The 25279-nt window shown below is 41.2% G+C and overlaps 1 protein-coding gene across 1 annotated transcript in view; it reads right to left on the bottom strand.

Annotated features, from left to right (window-relative positions):
• Positions 1-25279, bottom strand: part of LOC135113220 (uncharacterized) — a 633180-nt gene that overhangs the window by 39308 nt on the left and 568593 nt on the right. The window contains exon 56 of the mRNA XM_064028389.1: positions 18415-18587. Within this exon, the coding sequence (XP_063884459.1) occupies positions 18415-18587 (173 nt within the window). The remainder of the gene's footprint in view (positions 1-18414; positions 18588-25279) is intronic.

Here is a 25279-nt window from a genome sequence, read left to right as displayed (position 1 = left end):
ATGAGTGGAACCCCCCCAAACATATGAAGCATACTCCATACATGGACGGATAAGACCCTTGTACAGAGTTAACAGCTAGGGGGTTGAGAAAAACTGGCGTAGACGTCTCAGAATGCCTAACTTCATAGAAGCTGTTTTAGCTAGAGATGAGATGTGAAGTTTCCAGTTCAGATTATAAGTAAAGGACAGACCGAGGATGTTCAGTGTAGAAGAGGGGGACAGTTGAGTGTCATTGAAGAAGAGGGGATAGTTGTCTGGAAGGTTGTGTGAGTTGATAGATGGAGGAATTGAGTTTTTGAGACATTGAACAATACCAAGTTTGCTCTGCCCCAATCAGAAATTTTTAGAAAGATAAGAAGTCAAGCGTTATGTGGCTTCCCTGTGTGAAATGTTTACCTCCTGAAAGGTTGGACGTCTACGAAAAGACATGGAAAAGTGCAGGGTGGTATCATCAGCGTAGGAGTGGATAGGACAAGAAGTTTGGTTTTGAGGATCATTAATGAATAATAAGAAGAGAGTGGGTGACAGGACAGAACCCTGAGGAACACCAATGTTAATAGATTTAGGAGAAGAACAGTGACCGTCTACCACAGCAGCAATTGAACGGTCAGAAAGGAAACTTGAGATGAAGTTACAGAGAGAAGGATAGAAGCCATAGGAGGGTAGTTTGGAAATCAAAACTTTGTGCCAGACTCTATCAAAAGCTTTGGATATGTCCAAGGCAACAGCAAAAGTTTCACCAAAATCTTTAAAAGAGGATGACCAAGACTCAGTAAGGAAAGCCAGAAGATCACCAGTAGAGCAGCCTTGACGGAACCCATACTGGCGATCAGATAGAAGGTTGTGAAGTGATAGATGTTTAAGAATCTTCCTGTTGAGGATAGATTCAAAAACTTTAGATAGGCAGGAAATTAAAGCAATAGGACGGTAGTTTGAGGGATTAGATATGATAAGTCTAAGGCAACAGGAAAAATTTCACCAAAATCTCTAAAAGAGAGAAGGAAAACCAGATCACCAGTAGAGTGGCCTTGACAGAACCCATACTGGCCATCAGATAGAAGATTGTGAAGTGATAAATGTTTAAGAATCTTCCTGTGGAGGATAGATTCAAAAACTTTAGATATGCAGTAAATTAAAGCAATAGGATGGTAGTTTGAGGGATTAGAACAGTCACCCATTTTAGGAACAGGCTAAATGTAGGCAGACTTCCAGCAAGAAGGAAAGGTTATGATGACAGACAGAGCTGAAAGAGTTTGACTAGGCAAGGTGCAAACATGGAGGCACAGTTTCGGAGAACAATAGGAGGGACCCCATCAGGTCCATAAGCATTCTGAGGGTTTAGGCCAGAGGTCAGCAACCCAGAATTAGAGAAGAGCCACTTTCTTCAGACTTGACAGGAACACAGTGCTGCTGGAGCCACAGTGTAAAATCCATTACAAATGTAGATTACAAAACCTAATAAATTTCCTCCATACAAAAGTTAAGTAATATAATCATAGACAAAATAATCATACAAATTGTACTGTAGCAGTAGTAGTAAAAGTAGTAGTAGTAGTAGTAGTAGTAGTAGTAGTAGTAGTAGTAGTAGTAGTAGTAGTAGTAGTAGTAGTAGTAGTAGTAGTAATAATAATAATAATAATAATAATAATAATAATAATAATAATAATAATAATAATAATAATAATAATAATAATAATAATAATAATAATAATAATAATAATAATAATAATAATAAAAATAATAATAATAATAATAATAATGATAATAATAATAACAATAATAATAATAATAATAATAATAATAATAATCATAATAATAACAATAATAACTTTATTATTATTATTATTATTATTATTATTATTATTATTATTATCATTATTATTATAATTAATATTATCAATGATGATTATATCAATAGTAATAGCAGTTGTCATAAAATAAACTATTATAATAATTGAGTAGGAAGACACTCGTTTAACTTTATAATTCTATGATGGTAGCAAATAAACAAATATGGTATATTATTTTTCAAACATGTTAAGTGTACTTACTATATCAGTATCTGGTCACCATGATGAGTTTAAACCAGAGAGAGAGAGAGAGAGAGAGAGAGAGAGAGAGAGAGAGAGAGAGAGAGAGAGAGAGAGAGAGAGAGAGAGAGAGAGAGAGAGAGAGAGAGAGAGAGAGAGAGAGAGAGAGAGAGAGAGAATTAATGAAGAAAAGAAATTGATGGGAATGTTGAAAGAGAGAGAGAGAGAGAGAGAGAGAGAGAGAGAGAGAGAGAGAGAGAGAGAGAGAGAGAGAGAGAGAGAGAGAGAGAGAGAGAGAGAGAGAGAGAAATAAGTCTTGATTAATGTGATTTCTGCTCCTGTGTTTCTTTGGAGATTCTCAACATTTGGCAAATATGTTGTCATTTTGAGTTTCAGGCAGGACTGCAGGCTTGCATCATTCAATTGGCTGCGTAATTTGTTTTTTTATAAAGTTCATGCTAGAAAAACACTTGTTCACACAGATAAGTAGATCCAAATATAGAGAGAAAGCTAAAGGCATATCTTTTCATGTGTGTGTGTGTGTGGTAAGGAATTCCACATTTCATACACAATTTGATCTCATTTTTGTAGCCCAGACAATTCAGTCCATTTGTGTTGAAATGCCAGAGTAGCATGTTGTTTCTCCAGGTTTTCAATATCGGAGACCATGCCTCTGAATTTTGAAGTCCATAAGTCTTTTCCTTGCAAATCAGCTAATTCCAGTTCCAGCTCTGCTTGATTCACTCCAATAAATGCTGAAAAATTGAGTGAGTCTGTATCTGCATCACGGGAGGTTGATCACAAATGACAACATGGCCTTTTCTTTTTTGAATTCTTGAAAAAACGTCCTTCAAAGGATTTTTTTTCATTTTCATTAGTGGATTTTTTATGATATCAATATCCAGCTCAAAGTCTGCTCCTTTTCCAAATTGCTTTAATGAAGGAAAGTGAATCAGAGAACCTCTCTCAACATCTCTGACAAAGATAGTTTTTGTTCATAGGAAAGCACTTCTTCCAAAAGCACCAGAACAGTGTTTCCCTTTCCTTGTAGTTTCCTGTTGAGCTCATTTAAATGTGAAGTAATATCCACCAACAAGTGAAACTTCTGTAGCCATTCAGGATTTGTAAGGTACGCATATTCATGGTGGCCTTTCATCTCCAAAAATTTCTTCACTCTCTCAAGGCATGCTGCAAAATGTGCAAGCACCCAACCCCCTAGAAAGCCAACAGATTTTGTTACGTAAGAGGAGGTCTGAATACTGGGAATCGACTTCTTCCAGAAGTTCACGAAACTGTCGGTGGTTTAAGCCTTTTGCCATTATTTTGTTAATAATTTTCATTACTAAGTCCATTACTTCAGTGAACTCTGATAGTTAAGTTTGTGCACGCAATGCCTCTTGGCGAATGATGCAGTGAAATTATATTACTTCACGATTCAGCTCTCGTTTTAAGAAAGAAACAAACCCCTTATGTATCCCTGTCATACTCGGTGCACCATCAGTTGCAATAGAAATAATGTGGTTGGTCTGAATTCCTTTTTCTTTAAGGCAGGTTATAATTGTTGAAAATATATCCTCACTTATAGTTTGACCAGTGAGAGGCAACAAGTAGATGAATTCTTCGTGTGGGCCTTCAGAGTTGACATACCTGCCAAGTTGTGCAATGTCGTCAACATCACATGATTCATCACAAGCAATTGAAAAGCCACAGGCTGAATTGATGTTCACAGTTTGCTGATTGGTGATGTCTTGTGCAAGTTTCAATGCTCTGTCCCTCGTTGTTTTAGCAGACAACGGCACATTCTTAATTTTCTTAATTATTTCATCTATGTTTTTGAATTCTCTGAACAGATGCATTGCTGCATTGATGAAACAATCTTTTATATATTCACCATCTGTAAAAGACTTTCCACGTTTTGCTATCTCATGACTTATCACAAAACTGGCAATAGTTGTATCATTGGAGGACTTCACCCATTTTGCAAATACATTCTGACTCCACTTTGCTCTGAGCTGCAGTTCCTCCAGTTTTCTTCCTGGCATCTCCAACTGCATAATTTTCAGCAAAGTCACTATGTTTCCTCTGAAAATGCCTCTCAAGGTTAGATTTTTTTATTGTTGGCCAATTCTTCACTGTATGTGAGGCACAAAGGGTGCCCTCTAGAATTCTGAACAAATGCAAAATGCTCAGTCCATTCACTCCTAAACTCTTTATTTTCATCTTGAACTTTACTCTTCCTCGATGCCATTTCTCCAGTAATTGATTATGTCTAAATATCTTTCACTGAAGAAAAGGTCGTAATAGCAGCACCAGGAGTGGTAGTAGTAGCAGTAGTAGTAGTAGTAGTAGTAGTAGTAGTAGTAGTAGTAGTAGTAGTAGTAGTAGTAGTAGTAGTAGTAGTAGTAGTAGTAGTAGTAGTAGTAGCAGCAGCAGCAGCAGCAGCAGCAGCAGCAGCAGCAGCAGCAGCAGCAGCAGCAGCAGCAGCAGTAGTAGTAGTAGTAGCAGTACGAGTAGTAGTAGTAGTAGTAGTAGTATAGTAATAGTAGTATAGTAGTACTAGTATTAGTTAGTAGTAGTAGTAGTAGTAGTAGTAGTAGTAGTAGTAGTAGTAGTAGTAGTATAGTAGTAGTAGCAACAGCAGTAGTACTGGTAAAGTAGTAGCAGTAGTAGTAGTAGTAGTAGTAGTTGCAGTAGTAGTAGTAGTAGTAGTAGTAGTAGTAGTAGAAGTAGTAGTAGTAGTAGTAGAAGTAGTAGTAGTAGTAGTAGTAGTAGTAGTAGTAATAGTAGTAGTAGTAGTAGCAGTAGCAGTAGTGCTGGTAGAGTAGTAGTAGTAGTAGTAGTAGTAGTAGTAGTAGTAGTAGTAGTAGTAGTAGTAGTAGTAGTAGTAGTATAGGAGTACTAGTAGGAGGAGGAGGAAAAATAGCCATCCTATTGGGAGTGTGCTTTAACTGAACAAGATGCCTGCCTACACTGCCAGGCAGTGTTGGGCAGAGGCTGGGGTAGGTGGATGGACGTGTATCATACAGGAATCTTATTTGTACTATAGACGTAGACCTTGCGTCTTGTCTCTCTCTCTCTCTCATTTTTCTATGTGTCCTACAATAAGTTGGACAATTTTATGTAGGTGGCAGGAGCCGCACATGTCTCTTGAAAGAGCCACACGCAGCTCCAGAGCTGCAGGTTGCCGACCTCTGGTTTAGGCCAGCAAGAGCATGGAAAACATCAATGTGAAGAATTTTAATAGGTAGCATGAAATCGTCAGAGGGTGGAGTGGAGGAAAGGGAGGAACAAGCCCTGAATTGTCCAAGGTAGAGTTTTTAGCAAAGGTTTGAGTGACGAGTTGAGGTTTAAAGATAGATGTGATAGCAGTGGTGCCATCTGGTTGAAATAAAGGAGGGAAAGAAGAAGAAGCAAAGCTATTGGGGATGTTTTTGGCTAGATGCCAGAAATCATGAGGGGAGTTAGATTTTGAAAGGTTTTGACATTTTCTATTAATGAAGGAGTTTTTGGCTAGTTGGAGAACAGACTTGACATGATTTTGGGCAGAAATATGAAGTGCATGAGATTCTGGTGATGGAAGACCCAAGTACCTTTTGTGGACCACCTCTCTATCATGTATAGCATGAGAATAGGCTGTGTTAAACAAAGGTTTGGAGGGTTTAGGTCAAGAAAAAGAGTGAAGAATGTATGCCTCCATGCCAGACACTATCACCTCTGTTATGCACTCGGCACACAGAGAAGGATCTCTGACATGGAAGCAATAGTCATTACAAGGAAAATCAGCAAAATACCTCCTCAAGTCCCCCCAATTAGCAGAGGCAAAACACTAGAGGTACCTTTGCTTAGGGGGATCCTGAGGAGGGACTGGAGCGATAGGACAAGATACAGATATGAGATTGTGATCAAATGAGCCTAATGGAGAAGAAAGGGTAACAGCATAAGCAGAAGGATTAAAGGTTAGGAAAAGGTCAAGAATATTGGGTGTCTCTCCAAAACGTCCAGGAATACAAGTAGGATGTTGCACCAATAGCTCTAAGTCGTGGAGGATAGCAAAGGTGAAGGCTAGTTCACCAGGATGGTCAAGTGAAGGAAGAGGATATATATATATATATATATATATATATATATATATATATATATATATATATATATATATATATATATATATATATATATATATATATATATATATTTGTGGAACCTCAGTTCTAGAACTTAATTCGTTCCTGAATGCCGTTCGAAACCCCAAATGTTAAAAATGGAAACAGTTTTCCCCATTGGAATGTATGTAAAACGGATTGATCCATTCCCAGACACCAGTCTACCCTGACTTAGTGGCTTATGACAGACGTTCCCACAGCCAAGATGGCTGCTTCACAACATCCCTAGCTCACAAATTATTTAACCAGAAAGGATGTATTGAATGAACTTAGTGGCAGAACTCATCAGAAGATACTGTTTAGACCATACAGGTATTCTTTTTATCACCGATCTTACATAATGGCATAGAAAGGAGCAACCCACCTACTGCCAAAATGAAGGTGATTATAACACATAGACATCTTGCTGCTTGGAAAAGCTATTAGAAAAATGCAGTTATGCAGTAGTGATTCTACAGTGGGTTATTGAAAGAGCCACAGATGGCTGTGGATAACTCCTGAGTGCTGAAAACTGTTTGTTTACATCGAGGCTTTTCAACAGGATCACATTTATCTTATTTCAAATATTGAATTACTGTTTTGTACTCTGTCTCTCCTCCAAATATATAAAAACATAGTAAATATCTATAGAAATGATAAATTAATAATAAAATGGCAGCTTTTCCTGTCTTTCAATATTTGAAATCAAGTAACTTCGTTCTTGAACTGAATTATGGTACCACAACCAAAGCAACAATGAGTTCAAAATTTTGTTCGAAAAGGGAGGCATTCAGTAACCGAGGTTCCACTTATATATGTATATGTGTATATATATATATATATATATATATATATATATATATATATATATATATATATATATATATATATATATATATATATATATATTGTAACATACATCGAGATGGCACAATTAAAAAGTAAGCATGATGAAAAAGATAGTAAACAAGAGAGAGAGAGAGAGAGAGAGAGAGAGAGAGAGAGAGAGAGAGAGAGAGAGAGAGAGAGAGAGAGAGAGAGAGAGAGAGAGAGAGAGCAGGCACAGTTAAGAGTGGCTGCTCGCTGACATTAACTTACCATAAGAATTTCCACACCCAGACACTCTCCTTCCCTGATTGATTTATCTTATTTCCCTCAGTTTAGTCAGTTTGAGTCTCACATAGTTTGCAGCAGAAAAATTGCCCTTGACAATGAAATTATCAGTGTTAATTTAGCCCTCTTACTTTGATCAGAAGAATTCTTAAAAGTAAAGCGTTTTACTCAAGTGAGACTGCGCCGGGAGTGTGAGTGTGTGTCTGTCTGTCTGTCTGTCTGTCTGTCTGTCTGTCTGTCTGTCTGTCTGTCTGTCTGTCTGTCTGTCTGTCTGTCTGTCTGTCTGTCTGTCTGTCTGTCTGTCTGTCTGTCTGTCTGTCTGTCTGTCTGTCTGTCTGTCTGTCTGTCTGTCTGTCTGTCTGTCTGTCTGTCTGTCTGTCTGTCTGTCTGTCTGTCTGTCTGTCTGTCTGTCTGTCTGTCTGTCTGTCTGTCTGTCTGTCTGTCTGTCTGTCTGTCTGTCTGTCTGTCTGTCCGTCCGTCCGTCCGTCCGTCCGTCCGTCCGTCCGTCCGTCCGTCCGTCCGTCCGTCCGTCCGTCCGTCCGTCCGTCCGTCCGTCCGTCCGTCCGTCCGTCCGTCCGTCCGTCCGTCCGTCCGTCCGTGTGTGTGTGTGTGTGTGTGTGTGTGTGTGTGTGTGTGTGTGTGTGTGTGTGTGTGTGTGTGTGTGTGTGTGTGTTGCACCCAACCACTCCCCCTCCCCCTAGCAGCATTGTGGGAAAGCAGTTGGAGCTCTTTCCCATGGCAGTCGCTACCCTGTCATTAGAATAAGCAGATGTACTGAGACATGCTCTAGCATTTACTGGAGACTAAGGCAGGATACCAGGTAGCCAGGTCAATTGCCTTAAGGGGGATAAGTGAGTCATCATCAGCCATACGTCTCAGCCAATTTATATAAAACAGGAGTCTCCATAGTAGTCTGCCAGTATGCGTAGTAGTGAAACACACACTACACCCAGGGAAGTGACTCCTTGGCTGTACAAGTGTACAAGTTGAGTTTTGTGCACAGAGAGTGATGACTGATTCTCCTGTGTGTTCAAAAGCACTTTTGCATAGTAGTTTTTTGTGTCTTGTTAGTAACCTGTTTTGTCTTAAATGCTACTATGGGCTGAAGCAGTTCAGCCGCAGAGGATCTAAGTAATTAGCTGTATAGTAAACTTCACTCCCTCTCCAGGTCCTGACAAGGTCTGTCACCCAGAAGGCAGTAAATGATACTACTTGGCTTGAGGCTATAACACCCTGTTGATCTGTCACAGTGGGTGGAAGCCCAATGGGGTATTTTACCTTGATCACATGCATGTTATCTGTTTTTCCTAGAAGTGGTTGTCGATTCTTCTGCAGCTGTGGGTGTTAAGTGCTGTTTGGAACATCTCCCTTGTCTGTGGGTTGGCAAAACAGTCTGGCAACCTCAACTTAGTGTAACCTGGAGTAACAAATGTTGCAAAAAACATCTGTTTTTCAGCCCTGCACTGAGTCCACATAGGAGGTGGCTCAGTGAAGCTAGTCCAGGTGCGGCAGCTTGGTGAAGGGGCTGGGAATTGTGGTTGTAACAGAAATTGGCAACCTCGCCAGGATAGCTGGGAGCTTCGTCGCCACATGGGGAAGACAGTTTGTTGTTTGTTCCCTTGTTTTGTGTGTGCTCACATTTAGAGTATACTATGGAGGGCAGGGCAGGTAGCAGGTGTGACTTGCGACCTGAGTCCCCTGCCTCTGCTGGGAGCAGCAGTGTAGATTTGCCCCAATTCAGTGTGAGGACACCTAGTCCCGCACTCAGCATCCATGGACATGTTAGCCCTTACCACAGTATTGGTGGCTTTTCCCAAACTGAAGGTAAGTCTGAGGGATTGCAATTCAAATTGGAGATGAGAAGAATGGAGTTGGAAACAGAAGCTGAGGAAAGGAGATTGAAGACTGAGGAGGCTAGAGAGGCCAAGAGGCTTGAGGCTGAGGAGAAGGCCAGATCACTTGAGGCGGAGAAGGAGGCAAAGGTGTATGAGGAGGAGGAGGCTGAGAAGAATAGGATGTTTGAGTTAGAGAAGACTCAAATAGAAGTTAATTCACCTCATGGTTTGAGGAGAGGAGTTAAGGAGGATACAGTACAGTGGCCATCAAATATTGTGGCAGTCGGACTTTCTCATGCCGTCAGTGACATGTTCTTCCATTATGCAAAAGAATATTTGTAAATTATTAAAAAAACAGAACTTATCTAAACAGTATCTTAGTATTTGATTGCATTTCCTCTCTCGTGCATTATTTCTCACTCTTGGTTTGAGAGTGAGTCTGCAGGTTCTTCAAGTAGCTTCTTCAGCAGTTCCTCTCGAAGTTTTAATGGTGCAGCTTTTAGTTTGGCCAATGAACTAGTGTCCACCTCCTGTAGTTTCCTTTTCATAATGGACCACAGATTTTCAGTGGGGTTTAAGTCAGGACTGTTAGGAGGCCAGTCAAGGTAAGGGATCACACACATATCCATCTATTCCTTTACAACTTTTGCCCTATGACAAGGAGTTCCGTCATGCATAAAAGTTTCTGCCCTACATTTGTTATAGCAGGTTGTTGTGCAGAAGGTCTAAGTACCACTCATTGTTCACTGTAACACCTTTCTCTAAAATCACAAGTTTACCCACTCCATAACAGGAGAAACAACCATACACCATGAGTGAGTCTGGGTGCCTCACTCTCTTCACAGTATACCAAGGGTTGTGGCAGTCAGAATTTCTGGTCTGTCTCACTTTTGTAAAATTACTTCCTGTCACTGTAAAGATGCTTTCATCTGACCACAATATGTGTTGAATTCTTTCTAGAGGACAGTCTTTGTGTTCTTTAGCAAAAGTGAGGTGCTTCACTTTATGATGAGTAAGGAGTGGCTTTACAGCAGCAGATCGCAACACTGATCTAAGATCACGTAGCACATAACACTGCACACTCCTAGCTGGCACATCACCCAATAAGGCAGGAGTGTTTTCTTTCAGTTCATGTGTTGTGCTTGTTGGTGTGATGTTCAGCTGCCTTCTTATGAGGTGCAAAATCTTGGCATTACATTTCCATGGTCTCCCACTCTTGGGTAAATGTGTGGGTGGTGTTCCATCCACACCTTCCCGACACCATTTCAGCCATCATTCCACTGTCCTTTTTGCCACTCCTGTCTCATCCACGATAGTTTTTGCACCAAACTGCCTTATACAAGGACCAGATACAGTTAACAGTCGCCTGGGATATAATTCGCCTTGATGCCATGAAACTATATACAAGTGCACAGCTTGACAGTATCCATGTCAGTATTGACGATGCAAGTGAAACAGTGGTGCTCCTTTACTGCATGCAAGGAAAGCACTAATTGACATTAAGGTGCCCTACATACCCCCTGCGGTGTTGCTAAGTGACAGGTCTAGTTGCCATGTCAGGATTTTCTTTTAAATGATCTTCCATCGACACTTGAGAGCAATTGAAGGATTTTTAAGACAGCAGCCATCATATTTTAAGTTGACAGCCACCGCATCAGTGATGCTCCTCCAAGACCCCCACAATATTTGACAGCCACTGTAAAAAGCCAGATGGTGAGGAGTTTGAAATTGATTCCTGAGTTTGATGAAAATATGGTAATGGAATGGTTTAGGAGATTTAAGAAAAAGGCCTCAGAATTTGATTGGCCTAAGGAGAGATGGGTTAGCCGTATTGCCAATATGTTGAAGGACAAGGCCTTGGAAGTTTATGACAGGATGTCAGTTGAGGACTTGGAGGATTACGTGAAGTTTAAGGCAGCCATCCTGAGACCATATGAGCTGCAGCCAGATGCATACAGTTACAGTTTCCCAGAGGGAAGAAAAGACCCAGTGACTCTTATTTAGAATGTGCTCGCTATTTCAAGGAGACATTTGAAAAGTGTATTGCTATCAAGCAGGCCACCTCCTACCATGAGTTGAAGGAACTCATGGTAATGGAACAATTTATTAATGTGGCTAAGGAGTTAGCACCACTGCTCCATGACAAAGGTTTAAGACCTTGAAGGAGGCAGCTACATGGGTAGATGACCACATGTTAGCACATCGGCCTGTGCCACAGTGGGTTGGTGGTACGTTTGGTGGGGCTGGTGATGTTGTGCCTGGTGGCACAACTAGTGCCAGTTTATCTGGGAGTCCACATTATAGTAATGGTATCAGTAACAAGTCAGGGCGATTCAGCCCTGTTGGTAATATGTCTCCACCCAGCCCACGAGAGACTGTCTGGGAGCATGCAACACAGCATTCCCAGATATAGTATACAGCCTATGTGTCATTATTGCAAGAACATTGGACATTTTAAGTACAATTGCCCTAGGTTAGTGACTGCCACTGCTTCCTAGACATCCCAGAAGTCTTGATTGTATCCCAGGAGGGTAATGAGATCCGGGCTGTGTTTGGTTGCAAGGATGGAAAGGCCGGTGTGCCTGCCCCCTCGTTGTTGTTACCTCATCATCCCCTGTGAGGTCTGAGTTGAACTGGTGCCATCCACTTTTGTGTCAGAGCACTGTTGAGACTGATGAGGTTACGTATCCCATCATTGTTTTAAGAGAGACAGTGGCACAGCAGTCACTATGTAGGAATGTGACTGGGAGGTGAGTTACCTTCAGTCAGCCTGTGTGGTGTCAGGGAATTGGTACCACAGAGAGCTTTGCCACAGCGGAGATTAAGCTGATATGCCCACTAGTAACCACGGAGGCGCAGGTGGCACTAGTGGAGGACTTGCCAGTGTCAGGTGTTGATTTCCTTCTTAGGAATGACCTGGCAGGTGGAAGAGTTTGGGTGTAGCTCCCATCTGCAGATGCCATCCCTGATGTAGAGGTGCTGACTCAGTCCTGTTGTTACTCATCCTAAGGCGAGGCAAGCAGCGGCATCAGATGCCTGCGGAATCTGTGGCTGCAGGGGTCAACTACAATGAGGCAGGACCACCACAAAAGGAGTGCAGTGTTTGTCTTGATGCTGCAGGGGGGAGGCAGAGTGCCCAGAGGCCTGCTGGCCAGGGTTTTGATGAGCCAGAGTTACACTTGTCATTGAATCAGTGTGCTGGGGCTGACTGCAAAAGCACAGAGCCACCACAAGAAACACCTGACTTTGGTGAGAGTGTTGCCAAAGGTGAGGATGGAGTGATGAGTTTGGGTTGTTTGTTTGATGATTTGACTCAACCTGTGGAGCCTCTCAGAGGTGGCACTTAGGCGGAGTTGTCACCTGGTGTTAAGGCTGTGGGTGCCGGTACTCAGTCCAGGCCCCAGCTTATTGTGTCCGGTGTGTCAGGGGTCACTGCAAAGGACAGGGAGACTCCTGACTCTTCTGGGGAGGCAGGAGTTTCCTCCTCTGTGGTTTTGGAGGTTGGGTGTGACCACGTTTGTTGGGTGTAACTGTGCGGGTCAGGCTGGCAAGCTTGATGATCTCTTGTCTGGGGTCCCTCTCAGTTGTGTTATGGTTGGTGTTGTTTCCTCTGGCATGGGGAATGTTTGTAATGTTGCTCATCCGATTCCTCTTTTGGGGGCAAGTTATGATGCATTTGACACGAGTGTCACAGTGCTGCATCGAGTGGCAGCACTGTGCAAAGCTGCCCATGATAGTGTGTTGCTTGCTACCCAGGAAGCACCCTCAGTGTTGCTGGGGACTGTTGAGTTGTTGTTGTTGATTGTCAGGTGCTGGGCCCGAGAAGTTTAGTCTGTGTTGGTGGATGTCGTCTTCCTTAAAGTGACAAGGTATCGGGTCTGGTGAGAAGTGTTTAAACACGGAAACAGTTGCTGGGACCAGTGGGTCTGGCCCAGTGGTACGTTGGCCAGGCTCATGTTGGAGCCAGGGTTTGTTTTGCGACAGCCACATGTGTTTGTTTGGCTCCATGTGCGGGGATGTGTTTGCTGAATCCTGGAAAGGAGCAGCTGTTAGCTTGCTGTGGCGATGCCTGTGTCATCAAGGGGCTGGCAAGAGGAATGAGGCATAGTAGTGTTGCATTTTGACAGTGAGATGCAAGCTTGATAGTGTTACTCCCAGGAGGAATTTTGTTTTGTTAAGAGCAGCAAAATGGCCCCTCTTAGTGTTGCCAAGGAAGTGGCATTTTTGTTTTATCAATTTTTATGGGTGTGGCATGGAGGTTTCATGGAACCAGGAGCGGGCAAGCTCCTCTTGATTGAGAAGTCTGTTTGGCCGGGATATATTTACCTGGCCCTGCCGTGATGTTGCATCAGAAGACTATGGTCCCTGGCGGACTCATTGCACAGTGCAAGGAAGTAGGGATGTCATTGTTGCATGGTGACTCTGAAGCTTGTACAGTGAGGAGGAGATACAGATGGAGTAGAGTGTGTAGTGAAGAAAGGATGAGAGGTGAGAGTAGATGGAGAAGTAGAGAAGACAGAGAACAGAGGAGACAACACAGGAGGAGAAAAGAATTCCAGAGTCACAGGAGATGTTGGAGCAGCTGTAGCTACTGGAGAAAAGAGATGAATAAAATACCCTGTAGAAGTATAATTGCATACCAAAGTAGCTGTGTAGACCACAGGTCCTGGCGTAGTACCAGAGACGGGTTTGGGAGGATGAGTAGGAGGAGGAGAAAGAAGAAATGGCAGTCCAAGTTGAAGGGCCAAGTGGGAGTCCTGTTGTTTTCTGTTATAGTACTCAATTATATCAGTGTTTTAGTAGTGTTTGATATTTTGTAATTTGCATATACCCCCTTGTTTAAGTCTGATGATGTGCCTGACAAGCATGTTGTTTTATAATTTGTTGTTTTCTAAAATTATGTAAGCTTCGTATATCTTTTGAAAATTTAATTATATGAGGGGCCATGTAATGTACAACGAGATGACGCAATGAAGAAAGTAAGAATGATAAAAGAGAAAAAATAATACACAAGAGAGAGAGAGAGAGAGAGAGAGAGAGAGAGAGAGAGAGAGAGAGAGAGAGAGAGAGAGAGTTAAGAGTGGCTGCTCGCTGACATTAACTTACCATAAGAATTCCCATGCCCAGACACTCTCCTTCCCTGATTAATTTGCCTTATTTTCCTCAGTTCAGTCAGTATGGGTTCCACATAATTTGCAGCAGAAGAGTTGCCCTTGACAAGACAATGAAATAATCAGTGTTCATTTAGCCCCCTTAGTTTGATCACAAGAATTTTTAAAAGTAAAGCGTTTTATTCAGGTGAGACTGTGCGTGGAGCGTGTGTGGGCGCATGTCTGTATGTGTGTGTGTGTTGCAACCCCCCCTTCCTTCCCTTTAGCAGCGGTGCAGGAAGGCATTTGGAGCACTTTCCCAAGGCAACCACAACCCTGTCATTAGAAGGAGCAGACATACTGAGATGTGCTCTAAGATTTAATGGAGACTAAGGCGGGATACTAGGTAGCCAGGTCATTATCAGCCATACGTCCTGGGCCATTTATATAGAATAGGAGTCTCCATAGTAGTCTGCCAGTAAGTGTAGTAATGAATCATACACTACACCCAGGGAAGTTACCCCTAGGCTGTACAAGTGTACAAGTTGAGTTTTGTGCACAGAGAGCAGTGATTGACCCTCCTGTGTGTTTGTGGGCACTCTTGCATAGTAGTTTTTTGTGTGTCTTGTTAGTAACTTGTTTTGTCTTAAATGCTACTGCGGGCGGAGGCAGTTCAGCGGCAGAAGATCCAAGTAATTAGCCACGTAGTCAGCTTTACTCCTTCCCTAGGTCCTGACAAGGCCTGCTGTGCAAGGAGGCAGTAACAATACTACTTAGCTTGAGGCTGTAACACTCTTTTGGGCAATGGGAGGACTGTCACGGTGGGTGGAAACCCAATGGGGCATTATACCTTGATCATATGTGTGTTATTGTGTGCTAACTGTTTTTCCCAGACATGGTTGTCAATTCTTCTGTAGCAGTGGGTGTTAAGTGCTGTTTGGAGCATCTCCCTTTTCTGTAGGTTGGTAAAACAGTCTGGCAATCTTAACTTGGTGTGACCTGTCATGAAAAGGGTGCAGGAGTCACAAGGGACCCTGTACACACATTTTTGAGCCTTACACATAGTCCACATAAGAGGTGGCTCAGTGAAGCTAGTCCAGGTGCTGCAGCCTGGTGAAGGGGCTAGAAATTGTGGTTGTAACACTATATATATATATATATATATATATATATATATATATATATATATATATATATATATATATATATATATATATATATATATATATATATATATATATATATATATATATATACATATATATATATATATATATATATATATATATATATATATATATATATATATATATATATATATATATATATATATTTTTTTTTTTTTTTTATGTTGGAGGGACACTGACCAAGGGCAACAAAAATCCAATAAAAAAAAAAATGCCCACTGAAATGCCAGTCCCATAAAAAGGGTCAAAAGTGGTAGTCAAAAATTGAAGGATAAGTGTCTTGAAACCTCCTTCTTGAAGGAATTCAAGTCATAGGAAGGTGGAAATACAGAAGCAGGCAGGGAGTTCTAGAGTTTACCAGAAAAAAGGGATGAATGTTTGAGAATACTGGTTAACTCTTGCATTAGAGAGGTGGACAGAATAGGCGTGAGAGAAAGAATAAAGTCTTGTGCAGCGAGGCCGCGGGAGGAGAGGAGGCATGCAGTTAGCAAGATCAGAAGAGCAGTTAGCATGAAAATAGTGGTAGAAGACAGCTAGAGATGCAACATTGCAGCAATGAGAGAGAGGCTGAAGACAGTCAGTTAGAGGAGAGGAGTTGATGAGACAAAAAGCTTTTGATTCCACCCTGTCTAGAAGAGCAGTATGAGTGGAACCCCCCCAGACATGTGAAGCATACTCCATACATGGACGGATAAGGCCCTTGTACAGAGTTAGCAGCTGAGAGAGTGAGAAAAACTGGCGGAAATGTCTAAGAATGCGTAACTTCATAGAAGCTGTTTTAGCAAGAGATGAGATGTGAAGTTTCCAGTTCAGATTATAAGTAAAGGACAGACCGAGGATGCTCAGTGTAGAAGAGGGGGACAGTTGAATGTCATTGAAGAGGAGAGGATAGTTATCTGGAAGGTTGTGTCGAGTTGATAGATGGAGGAATTGAGTTTTCGAGGCACTGAACAATACCAAGTTTGCTCTGCCCAAATCAGAAATTTTAGAAAGATCAGAAGTCAAGCGTTCTGTGGCTTCCCTGAGTGAAATGTTTACTTCCTGAAGGGTTGGATGTCTATGAAAAGATGTGGAAAAATGCAGGGTGGTATCATCAGCATAAGAGTGGATAGGACAAGAAGTTTGGTTTAGAAGATCATTAATGAATAGTAAGAAGAGAGTGGGTGACAGGACAGAACCCTGAGGAACACCACTGTTAATAAATTTAGGAGAAGAACAGTGACCGTCTACCACAGCAGCAATAGAACAGTCAGAAAGGGAACTTGAGATGAAGTTACAGAGAGAAGGATAGAAGCTGTAGGAGGGTAGTTTGGAAATCAAAGCTTTGTGCCAGACTATGAAAAGCTTTTGATATGTCCAAGGCAACAGCAAAAGTTTCACCAAATCTCTACAAGAGGATGACCAAGACTCAGTAAGGAAAGCCAGAAGATCACCAGTAGAGCGGCCTTGACAGAACCCATACTGGCGATCAGATAGAAGGTTGTGAAGTGATGGATGTTTAAGAATCTTGCTGTTGAGGATAGATTCAAAAACTGAGGAGAAATTGGAGCGATAGGACAAGATACAGAGATGAGATTGTGATCAGAAGAGCCCAACGGAGAAGAGAGGGTGACAGCATTACAGAAGGATTAGAGGTCTGGAAAAGGTAAAGAATGTTGGGCATATATCCAAGACGGTCAGGAATACGAGTAGGTGGTTGCACCAATTGCTCTAGGTTGTGGAGGATAGCAAAGTTGAAGGCTAGTTCACCAGGATGGTTAGTGAAGGGAGAGGAAAGCCAAAGCTGGTGGTGAACATTGAAGTCTCCAAAAATGGAGATCTCTGCAAAAGGGAAGAGAGTCAGAATGTGCTCCACTTAGGAAGTTAAGTAGTCAAAGAATTTCTTATAGTCAGAGGAGTTAGGTGAGAGGTATACAGCACAGATAAATTTAGTTTGAGAATGACTCTGTAGTTGTAGCCAGATGGTGGAAAACTCTGAAGATTCAAGAGAGTGGGCATGAGAGCAGGTTAAGTCATTGCGCACATAAACGCAACATCCAGCTTTGGATAAAAAATGAGGATAGAGAAAGTAGAAGGGAACAAAAAAGGGGCTAGTGTCAGTTGCCTCAGACACATGAGTTTCAGTGAGCAAAAGAAGATGAGGTTTAGAAGAGGAGAGGTGGTGTTCTATAGATTGAAAATTTGATTTTAGACTGTGAATGTTGCAGAAGTTAATGAAGAAAAAGTTGAGGGGGGTGTCAAGACACTTAGGGTCATCGACAGAAAGGCAGTCCGACCTGGGGACATTTATGGTCCCCTTCCCAGATGGGGACTCCGAGGCTGGTGTAGGAGTCGCCATAATAATCTTGAAATTTTTGAGTGAGGGGTGTGTGTGTTATTAGGTGCTTGTAGTTTTGTGTGGAGGAAGAGAGTTGTCTTTAGAGGGCAGGCTGTGACTGCACCCTTGTGTTGTGAGACACAAAGGGAAATGTTCAGTGAAGTCACAGCTGGGTTTAATGATAAGTTCACAGCACCCCCTGAACAATGCTTTAGACCTCACTGGGAGTAATTATCATTTCGGCAGATGTCTATACAATAATTACTCCCAGTGAGGTATAAAGCATATATATATATATATATATATATATATATATATATATATATATATATATATATATATATATATATATATATAGATAGATAGATAGATAGATAGATAGATAGATAGATAGATAGATAGATATTATCCTTAGACCATGATATCAAATGTAGCTAATCCTTATTAATTAACTTAATTTCCATATGATTAATGTGATACAAATGTAATAAATGAGAAAAAATCACATCAGTTTAATAAAATCAAAACATAAATTCATGCAAAACAAAATAATAAATTGTACTTACAAAAAATTATCACTTATATAGATTTTCTAAATCTAAATTAAAAAAGATAAGGTACGAAATTTTTTTTACACCAATATGAAAAATCTACAGTCAGATTAAAAATGCATGTCATGCCTGTGTGTCTGGTGAAGACTCACCCATCCTTTTGTTGAATCGGAGGAGCTTGATGAACTTGAGGGTGCCCACAAACACAATGAAGCCCACCACATATCCATATACTTCATGTAGGGTGGCAGCATACTGCATCCTGATGTATCCATTACCTCGTGTGCGTGCGAACTGCTTGAGTGCTGTATTTGTCTCCAGTTCTCTGTGTGGGGTATTAGGTAATTTTTGTGCAAGAATGTATATACAAACACTTCCCGACTTATGAACATCTGCATCATGAACATCCAGCAATAAGAATCAGAGGTCTAGCTTAGGAGAAATCCTGAATCCCCAGTAGCATCAAAATCAAAATCAGGAGGTGCCATGCTGTTTATATTTTTTGGTGGTGATCTTCTCTTCAAGTTAAAGTACAGTGTATGGGATGTGAATGCAAGGGATTACAGAAGGTCTGAGATCCACAGCAGTGTGCCAGATGTGTGGCATGGGAAAGGATGAGATGGTGGAGCATGTGATGCTGGAGTGTGTGAAGTATACCAGAGATAGTGATGAGATGCTGCAAATACTGCATAGGGAATTGGGTTATGTAGAGAAGACAGGAAGGTAATAGAAGGTGTTGCTGCTGGGACTGCATAGACTGAGGATGTGAAGAGTTCTTGGAGAAAATGTAGCTAGTAGTGGGAAAGATACTTTGTTTTGTTTGCTCTCTCTCTCTCTCTCTCTCTACAGGAATTGCTGATACAAGGGTGTGGCTCAGTAGTAATTCCAGGCCACTTGTAGCATTAAGATCAAGATCATGCTGCACCACTGCACAACTGCATCATGCCAGATAAATTGGAGAAGACCCAATTCAAATATTAATTCTCCTCATGGCTTTCAGAGATGACAAAAGGAGGATACAGTAGAAACTCAGATGGTGAGAAGTTTGAAGATAATACTAGAGTATGATGCGAGGAGTTTGATTGGTCTTGTGAGAGACAGGTGGGCCCTATTGCCAATATGTTGAAGGCCAAACCCTTAGAAGGTTTAAAGGTTTATGACAATGTCAGTAAGTAATCTGGAGTATTATGATGAATTCAAGGATGATATTTTAAGAGCCTATGAGGTACAGCCAGAGGCTTAATGGCAACAGTTCAGAGGGGCCAGGAAGCAGCCCAGAGATTCCTATTTAGAATGTACTCACTACCTCAAGGAAGTTTTTAAATGTGTTACAAGCGAGCAGGCCACCTCCTATACGGATTTAAAGGAATTAATGGTTATGGCGCAGTTTGTAAATGTGACCGAGAAAGATTGACCTGCTTCAGGAAAAGAGGTTCAAAAGGTTGAAGGAGGCAACCACGTGGGCAGATAACTGTTCCTTGTATCTCATCAGTCAGGTGCAGAAGTTAAGGGGGTTAGTAATAGGTGGTTTGGAGGTGGTGGTGGTGCCATCTCAGCAGAAGCCCACTGTCATAGTGTTGGGGATGGAAATTAATTTATGAGTGGGAACTCAGCCAACAACAAGTCTCCACTAGACCCTAGAAGGACCACTGGGAGCATGATGCATAGTATTCCCAAGTTTAACAACCAGTCTACATGTTATCATTGTAAGGCTGTAGGGCACTTTCGATTGAACTGCCCCAAGCTTGTTATGGTTGCAGCCTCTAAGCCTCTTGAGAAACCAGTGGTGTTGCTGGTTTGGCCTGACCAGGACCTTGAGACTGAAGGTATGAGGTGCATGCTTTCAGTAATGTAAAAAGGGAGGCAGAAGAAAGTGCCCCCTGGTCATCTGTTAGTAAACCATCAGTTCCTGTAAAGTCTGGTTTGGACTGGTTCTGGCCATTCTTGTGTAAGGGTACTGTTGAGATTGCTGGGAACAAATATCCTGTAAGTGTGTCGTGTGATATGGTGACCCAGCAATCTTTATGTAGAAATGTTACTGGGAGGCAGTGTTGTGTCATGGAATTAATGTCAAGAAGTTCACCACTGCCAAGATAAAATTCACATGCCTGCTAGTGACCACAGAAGTGTGGGTGGCATTAATGGAAGACCTACCAATGTCAGGAGTTGACTTCCTCCTGGGAAATGACCTGGCAAATGGAAGTTTGCATGAGTCCTCCATCTGCAGACTGAGGGTGTTGCTGAGGATCCTGACTCAGTGAATGTTGTGACTAGCACCATGATGAGGCAGGTATCCCAGGACTGGGTGTCCATACCCTCTGTGACTCCTGGGTCTGACTGCAACAATGAGCGGAGTGCAAAGAGAATGGTAATGACGCAGTGGGTCCAGAGTGCCCAGAAGCCTGTCACACTTCTGGTGAGGGTTTGGGTGAACCATTGTTCAGCTCATCCTCAAGTCAGAGTGTTGAGGTTAACTGCAATAGGGCAGAGCCACTGCAGGAAGTACTCAACTTGTTTGGGAGTGTTGGCAAGACCAAGGTGATAGAAGAGATGGAGAAACTTCTCGTGCTATGGCTTGAACATCAGTGGCAGAGATGACTGTCACTCAGCCTGCAGCTTATTCAAAAAAAGGTTAAATCTCTACTCAACAATCTGAAGGCAAAGGCAGGGGAAAGTGCAGAAGAGGAGATGTTCGCTGCAAGCTACAGCTGGTTCAACAGGATCAAGAAATGGGCAAACAACCTACATCACATGTCAATTACCGAAGAAGCAGCAAGTGCCAACAAGAAAGCTGGCAATAAATTTCCACCAGTCCTGAGGCAAATCATCCAGTCCAAAAATTAAACGCCAAAACAAATCTTCAACATTGATAAGACCAGGCTGTTTTGGAAGAAAATGCTGGAGAAGACCTACATCAGCCATGAGGAGAAAACAGTGCGAGGATTTAAGGCAGCTAAAGACTGGCTTACCTTGATGCGAGGCACAAACCTACCAAGCAATCTTAAGATGAAACCACTGCTTGTTTACCAGGCAGAGACACCATGGCTGCTGGAAAATATTTCAGAGTTCCCTGCCAGTTATTTGGAAGTGGAACAAGAAAGCCTGGGTGACTGAAGAAACCTTCAAGGATCGGTTCTTTAATTACTTCATCCCACACGTAAGGCTGTATTGCGAGAAGGGGCTACCTTTTAAGACTTTGTTTATTCTTGATAATGCCCCTCACCACCTACCCCACCTGGGGCCAAACACCACCTCACTACTTCAGCCCATGGATTAAGGTGTAATAGCTAGCTTCAAGAAATATTACACCTGACAGTCAAGCACTCAAGACAGTCAATGAAAACTCTGAGATGACATTACGTGACTTTTGGAAAAGTTATGATATCAATACAGTTAATGAAAACTCTGAGATGACATTATGTGACTTGGAAAAGTTATGATATCTACAAGTGAATAAAGAACATTCATGCTTCATGGCAAGAGGTTAAGCAAACTAACCTCTCCGGTGTGTGGAAAAACTTTTGTTACCACTTGGTTCCCAACTTTAAAGGACATTGAAGAAGAGAACTTTGAAGAGTTACTTGAGTTGCATGGAGAACTCACCAATGAAGAACTTATGGAACTGGAGACAATGCAATGAAAAGAACAAGAAGAACAGGAGTCCAGTGAAGAACCTGCACCTGTGAAGAAGTATGACATGAAGCTGATGGTCAAAGGTTTCAGTTACCTTGATAAATTCCTTACTGTTTTTGGGCAACAGGACCCTAATGAAGAGTGGTTTAACAAGGTAGCCACAGCAATGCAAGACACAATCTAGAGTTATCATATTGTCTACAAAGAAAAAAAATGCAAGGCAGTGCAGACATTGGTTCTTCAGTTCTTTAAGAAACTGACGAGCAAGTGGCTTCAACTTCAGCTGTTTCAGTAGCTTCACCAGTTTCATTTTCACCTGCCACTAACCCAAATTCTCCTCCTAGTGTTCCTGTAACTTCACTACTCTCATCAAAGTCTGTCTGTCTTCCGAGGTTAGAGATAAGCTGAACTCAGGCAAGAGTACTATACTATTCTGTGGGCATAGATGGTTGCTCCTGTGGATGGTAGCCCTAAAATATTATAGCCTTGTCTTTGTGGTATTTGTCGTGACTGTATCTTCCTGAAATGTGCCTGTACAAACCCTTTCCCAACTGATATGATAGGTGTGTAGGTGTTGTATGTTTTGTTCTCCTGTGTAGGAGGCAGGAGTGGTGATCTTGGAAGCATCTGTTGTGCATGACTCATGAGTGGCCTGGACTCATGTTGTTATGGCCTTGAACTAGGCTGTTGGTATAGCCTAAGGAAAGATGAACTGAGATTGAGTGGTGGCTGAGAAAAGGGGTTGTGTTTGAGTTGTAACAGATGGTGCCACATTACTGCATCATGTTGAATAAGAGGACAAAGCACACACATAGTTCTAAATGTGGCAATGACATACCACATTACCATGCTAAATGTGAACATAAAACACACAGTGTGGCTGTGCCAAACTTCTGTGTCACATTAAATGTAAGAACAAAACACACACACACACACACACACACACACACACACACACACACAAAAAAAAAAAAAATAATAAAATAAAATAAAATAAAATAAATAAATAAATAAATAAATAAATAAAAAATAAATAAATAAATAAATAAATAAAATAAAATCCTCCGGACAGACACTGAAAAATTACTAGAGATGATGAATTTGTTAAGAAGAGTAAGAATGGCACTCTCATATTTGGATGAAGGAATGATAAAAAGTTGTCGATTTCCATGATAAGACCAAGATTGGAATATGCGGCAGTGGTGTGGTCTCCTTATACAAGGAGGAATATTATAAAATTAGAAAGAGTACAAAGTGCAGTCACTAAGATGGTTCCAGAGTTGAGAAATTCAATTTATGAAGAGAGATTAAGAATGTTGGAAATTCCTATCCTTGAAAATAGGAGAGAGAGAGAGAGAGAGAGAGAGAGAGAGAGAGAGAGAGAGAGAGAGAGAGAGAGAGAGAGAGAGAGAGAGAGAGAGAGAGAGAGAGAGAGAGAGAGAGAGAGAGAGAGAGAGAGAGAGAGAGAGAGAGATTTAATAAACATCTATAGAATGATAAATTGTATGGAAATTGTGGACAAAAAATGTTTTATAAATTTAGTCACACAGAATACAAGGGGACAAAGTAAGAAGCTGAAGAAAGTTAACTGTAGAAGAGACATCAAGAAGTACCATATTTGATGGCTCGTAAGACGCATGAGCTCATAAGACGCACCCAGTTTTGGCAGACATTGAAATGAAAAAAAAGATAAATGAGCAGATTTAAGCTCTGAATATGAAGTAAAGGATTTCACCTTACATTTGAAGACTCTCATATGCATTTAGATCATTATTAGATCCCAATATTTTGCATTTAAAAACTTTAATATTTGCTAATAGCCTACGTACCAATCCTGTTGTGAGATGTAAACATGTACCTGGCATATGGCATCAGCAATGACTGTGAGAGGCTACAGGGGTAATAAAGTTTGTTCATAACAATGTTAAAAGATGGGTGCAATTTTAATTGTATGAAAGTGTGTCTTACCTTAAGAAATAATATCATCACACTGTAAAGAACGCAGTGAAGCTTGCCCATGTTACCAGGTTCAGCGCGTAACCAACCATGTGTTTGTTTTGGTACATACAATGTGTGGTGTATGGTTACTTAGGCAAATTCTTCCTGACTGGTGTCATTCTATGTGAACTACCGGCAAATATGACCTATTATATATTGTTACCTTGAAAGAAAGAGTTGTTGTCCGGTGTAGTACCAATCACCACTTTGTTTACATATGCGAAAATGTCTGGGGTTTGATTTTAGAACCTGTGTTGCCATAGACTTGCCACCAACCACTGCCTCAATGCTGAACATTGGCCTCATAGGACACAGGCTCATTTCCTGAGACTTTTTTTGGAGAAAAGGTGCTTCTTATGAGCCATCAAATACAGTATATTTTCCTCACAGAAGTGTGAACAAATGGAATGAACTCTGAAGACGTTGTGTACTCGAATCCACTGACACGAATACCAATCTCTGAGACAAATACTTATACGATTACTCAGGATTTTTCCCCTTTAGCTTCGATATTCAACATGAATGTTATTTATACTGACCATCGTATTTATAACAAACTTGATATTACCATTGATGAGTATAAAAGTTTTAATCATACATATGAAAATATCTTGGCTAGCAATGAATAGCAGAAATTTAGTGTTGCCATGTGCATGTCTTTTTTACGAAAGCTGATTGGCTGGGCATTTGTGACATTGGAGCTTTGCCGGCAAAGGCTACATATACTACCGTGCATCCTCACTTGCGCCAGTAGCTGCAGAGACATCAACAATGTGAGAACCCGTGACAGTTGGTGTAGTAGTTACCTCTACATGAAAATTCGATGAATACTCTAAAATAAATACATCTGTGATATACCTTAATTTCTTGTCTACCAAACTGCGAATAAATATTACATTTAAAATTTAAGTCTTTCATGAAAACTTAAGAAAGTGCAACTTGTGTCATTTGAAGTAATAAATTGTCAGCAATATTGACCCCAAATTCACTTTTCAATTAAAGTAAACCTCTTATTTTGCACAATGGCAGCCAAGCAGACCAAATGTGTATCAATATGGAGCTACATGCAACAAACGGACGAGGATGTGGTTGTCTGCTTGACTTGGAAAGATAAATTAAAATACTTCGAATCTCATCAAACACCTCTGCACCAGACATCCCCTTGAATATGCCAAGCTGAAGGAGGAAAATGATGCAGGACACGATTTACCAAAACAGCCTAAGATGATTGTACAACCAACTTTGATTGACACTATTACCAAAGCAAAACCATACAGAAGTGACTCAAATAAGAAGGAAATAAATAATCCAGTTGTTAGAATGATTGTGGAAGATTTGCAGCCACTGTCAGTCATAGAAGACAAAGGTTTTAGATGCTTTATCCAT

Source organism: Scylla paramamosain, chromosome 25, assembly GCF_035594125.1.
Source record: "Scylla paramamosain isolate STU-SP2022 chromosome 25, ASM3559412v1, whole genome shotgun sequence".
NCBI classification, from domain to species: domain Eukaryota; kingdom Metazoa; phylum Arthropoda; class Malacostraca; order Decapoda; family Portunidae; genus Scylla; species Scylla paramamosain.
The sequence above is the reverse complement of the archived record's forward strand: the minus strand, read 5'-3'. Positions and strand labels throughout refer to the sequence as shown.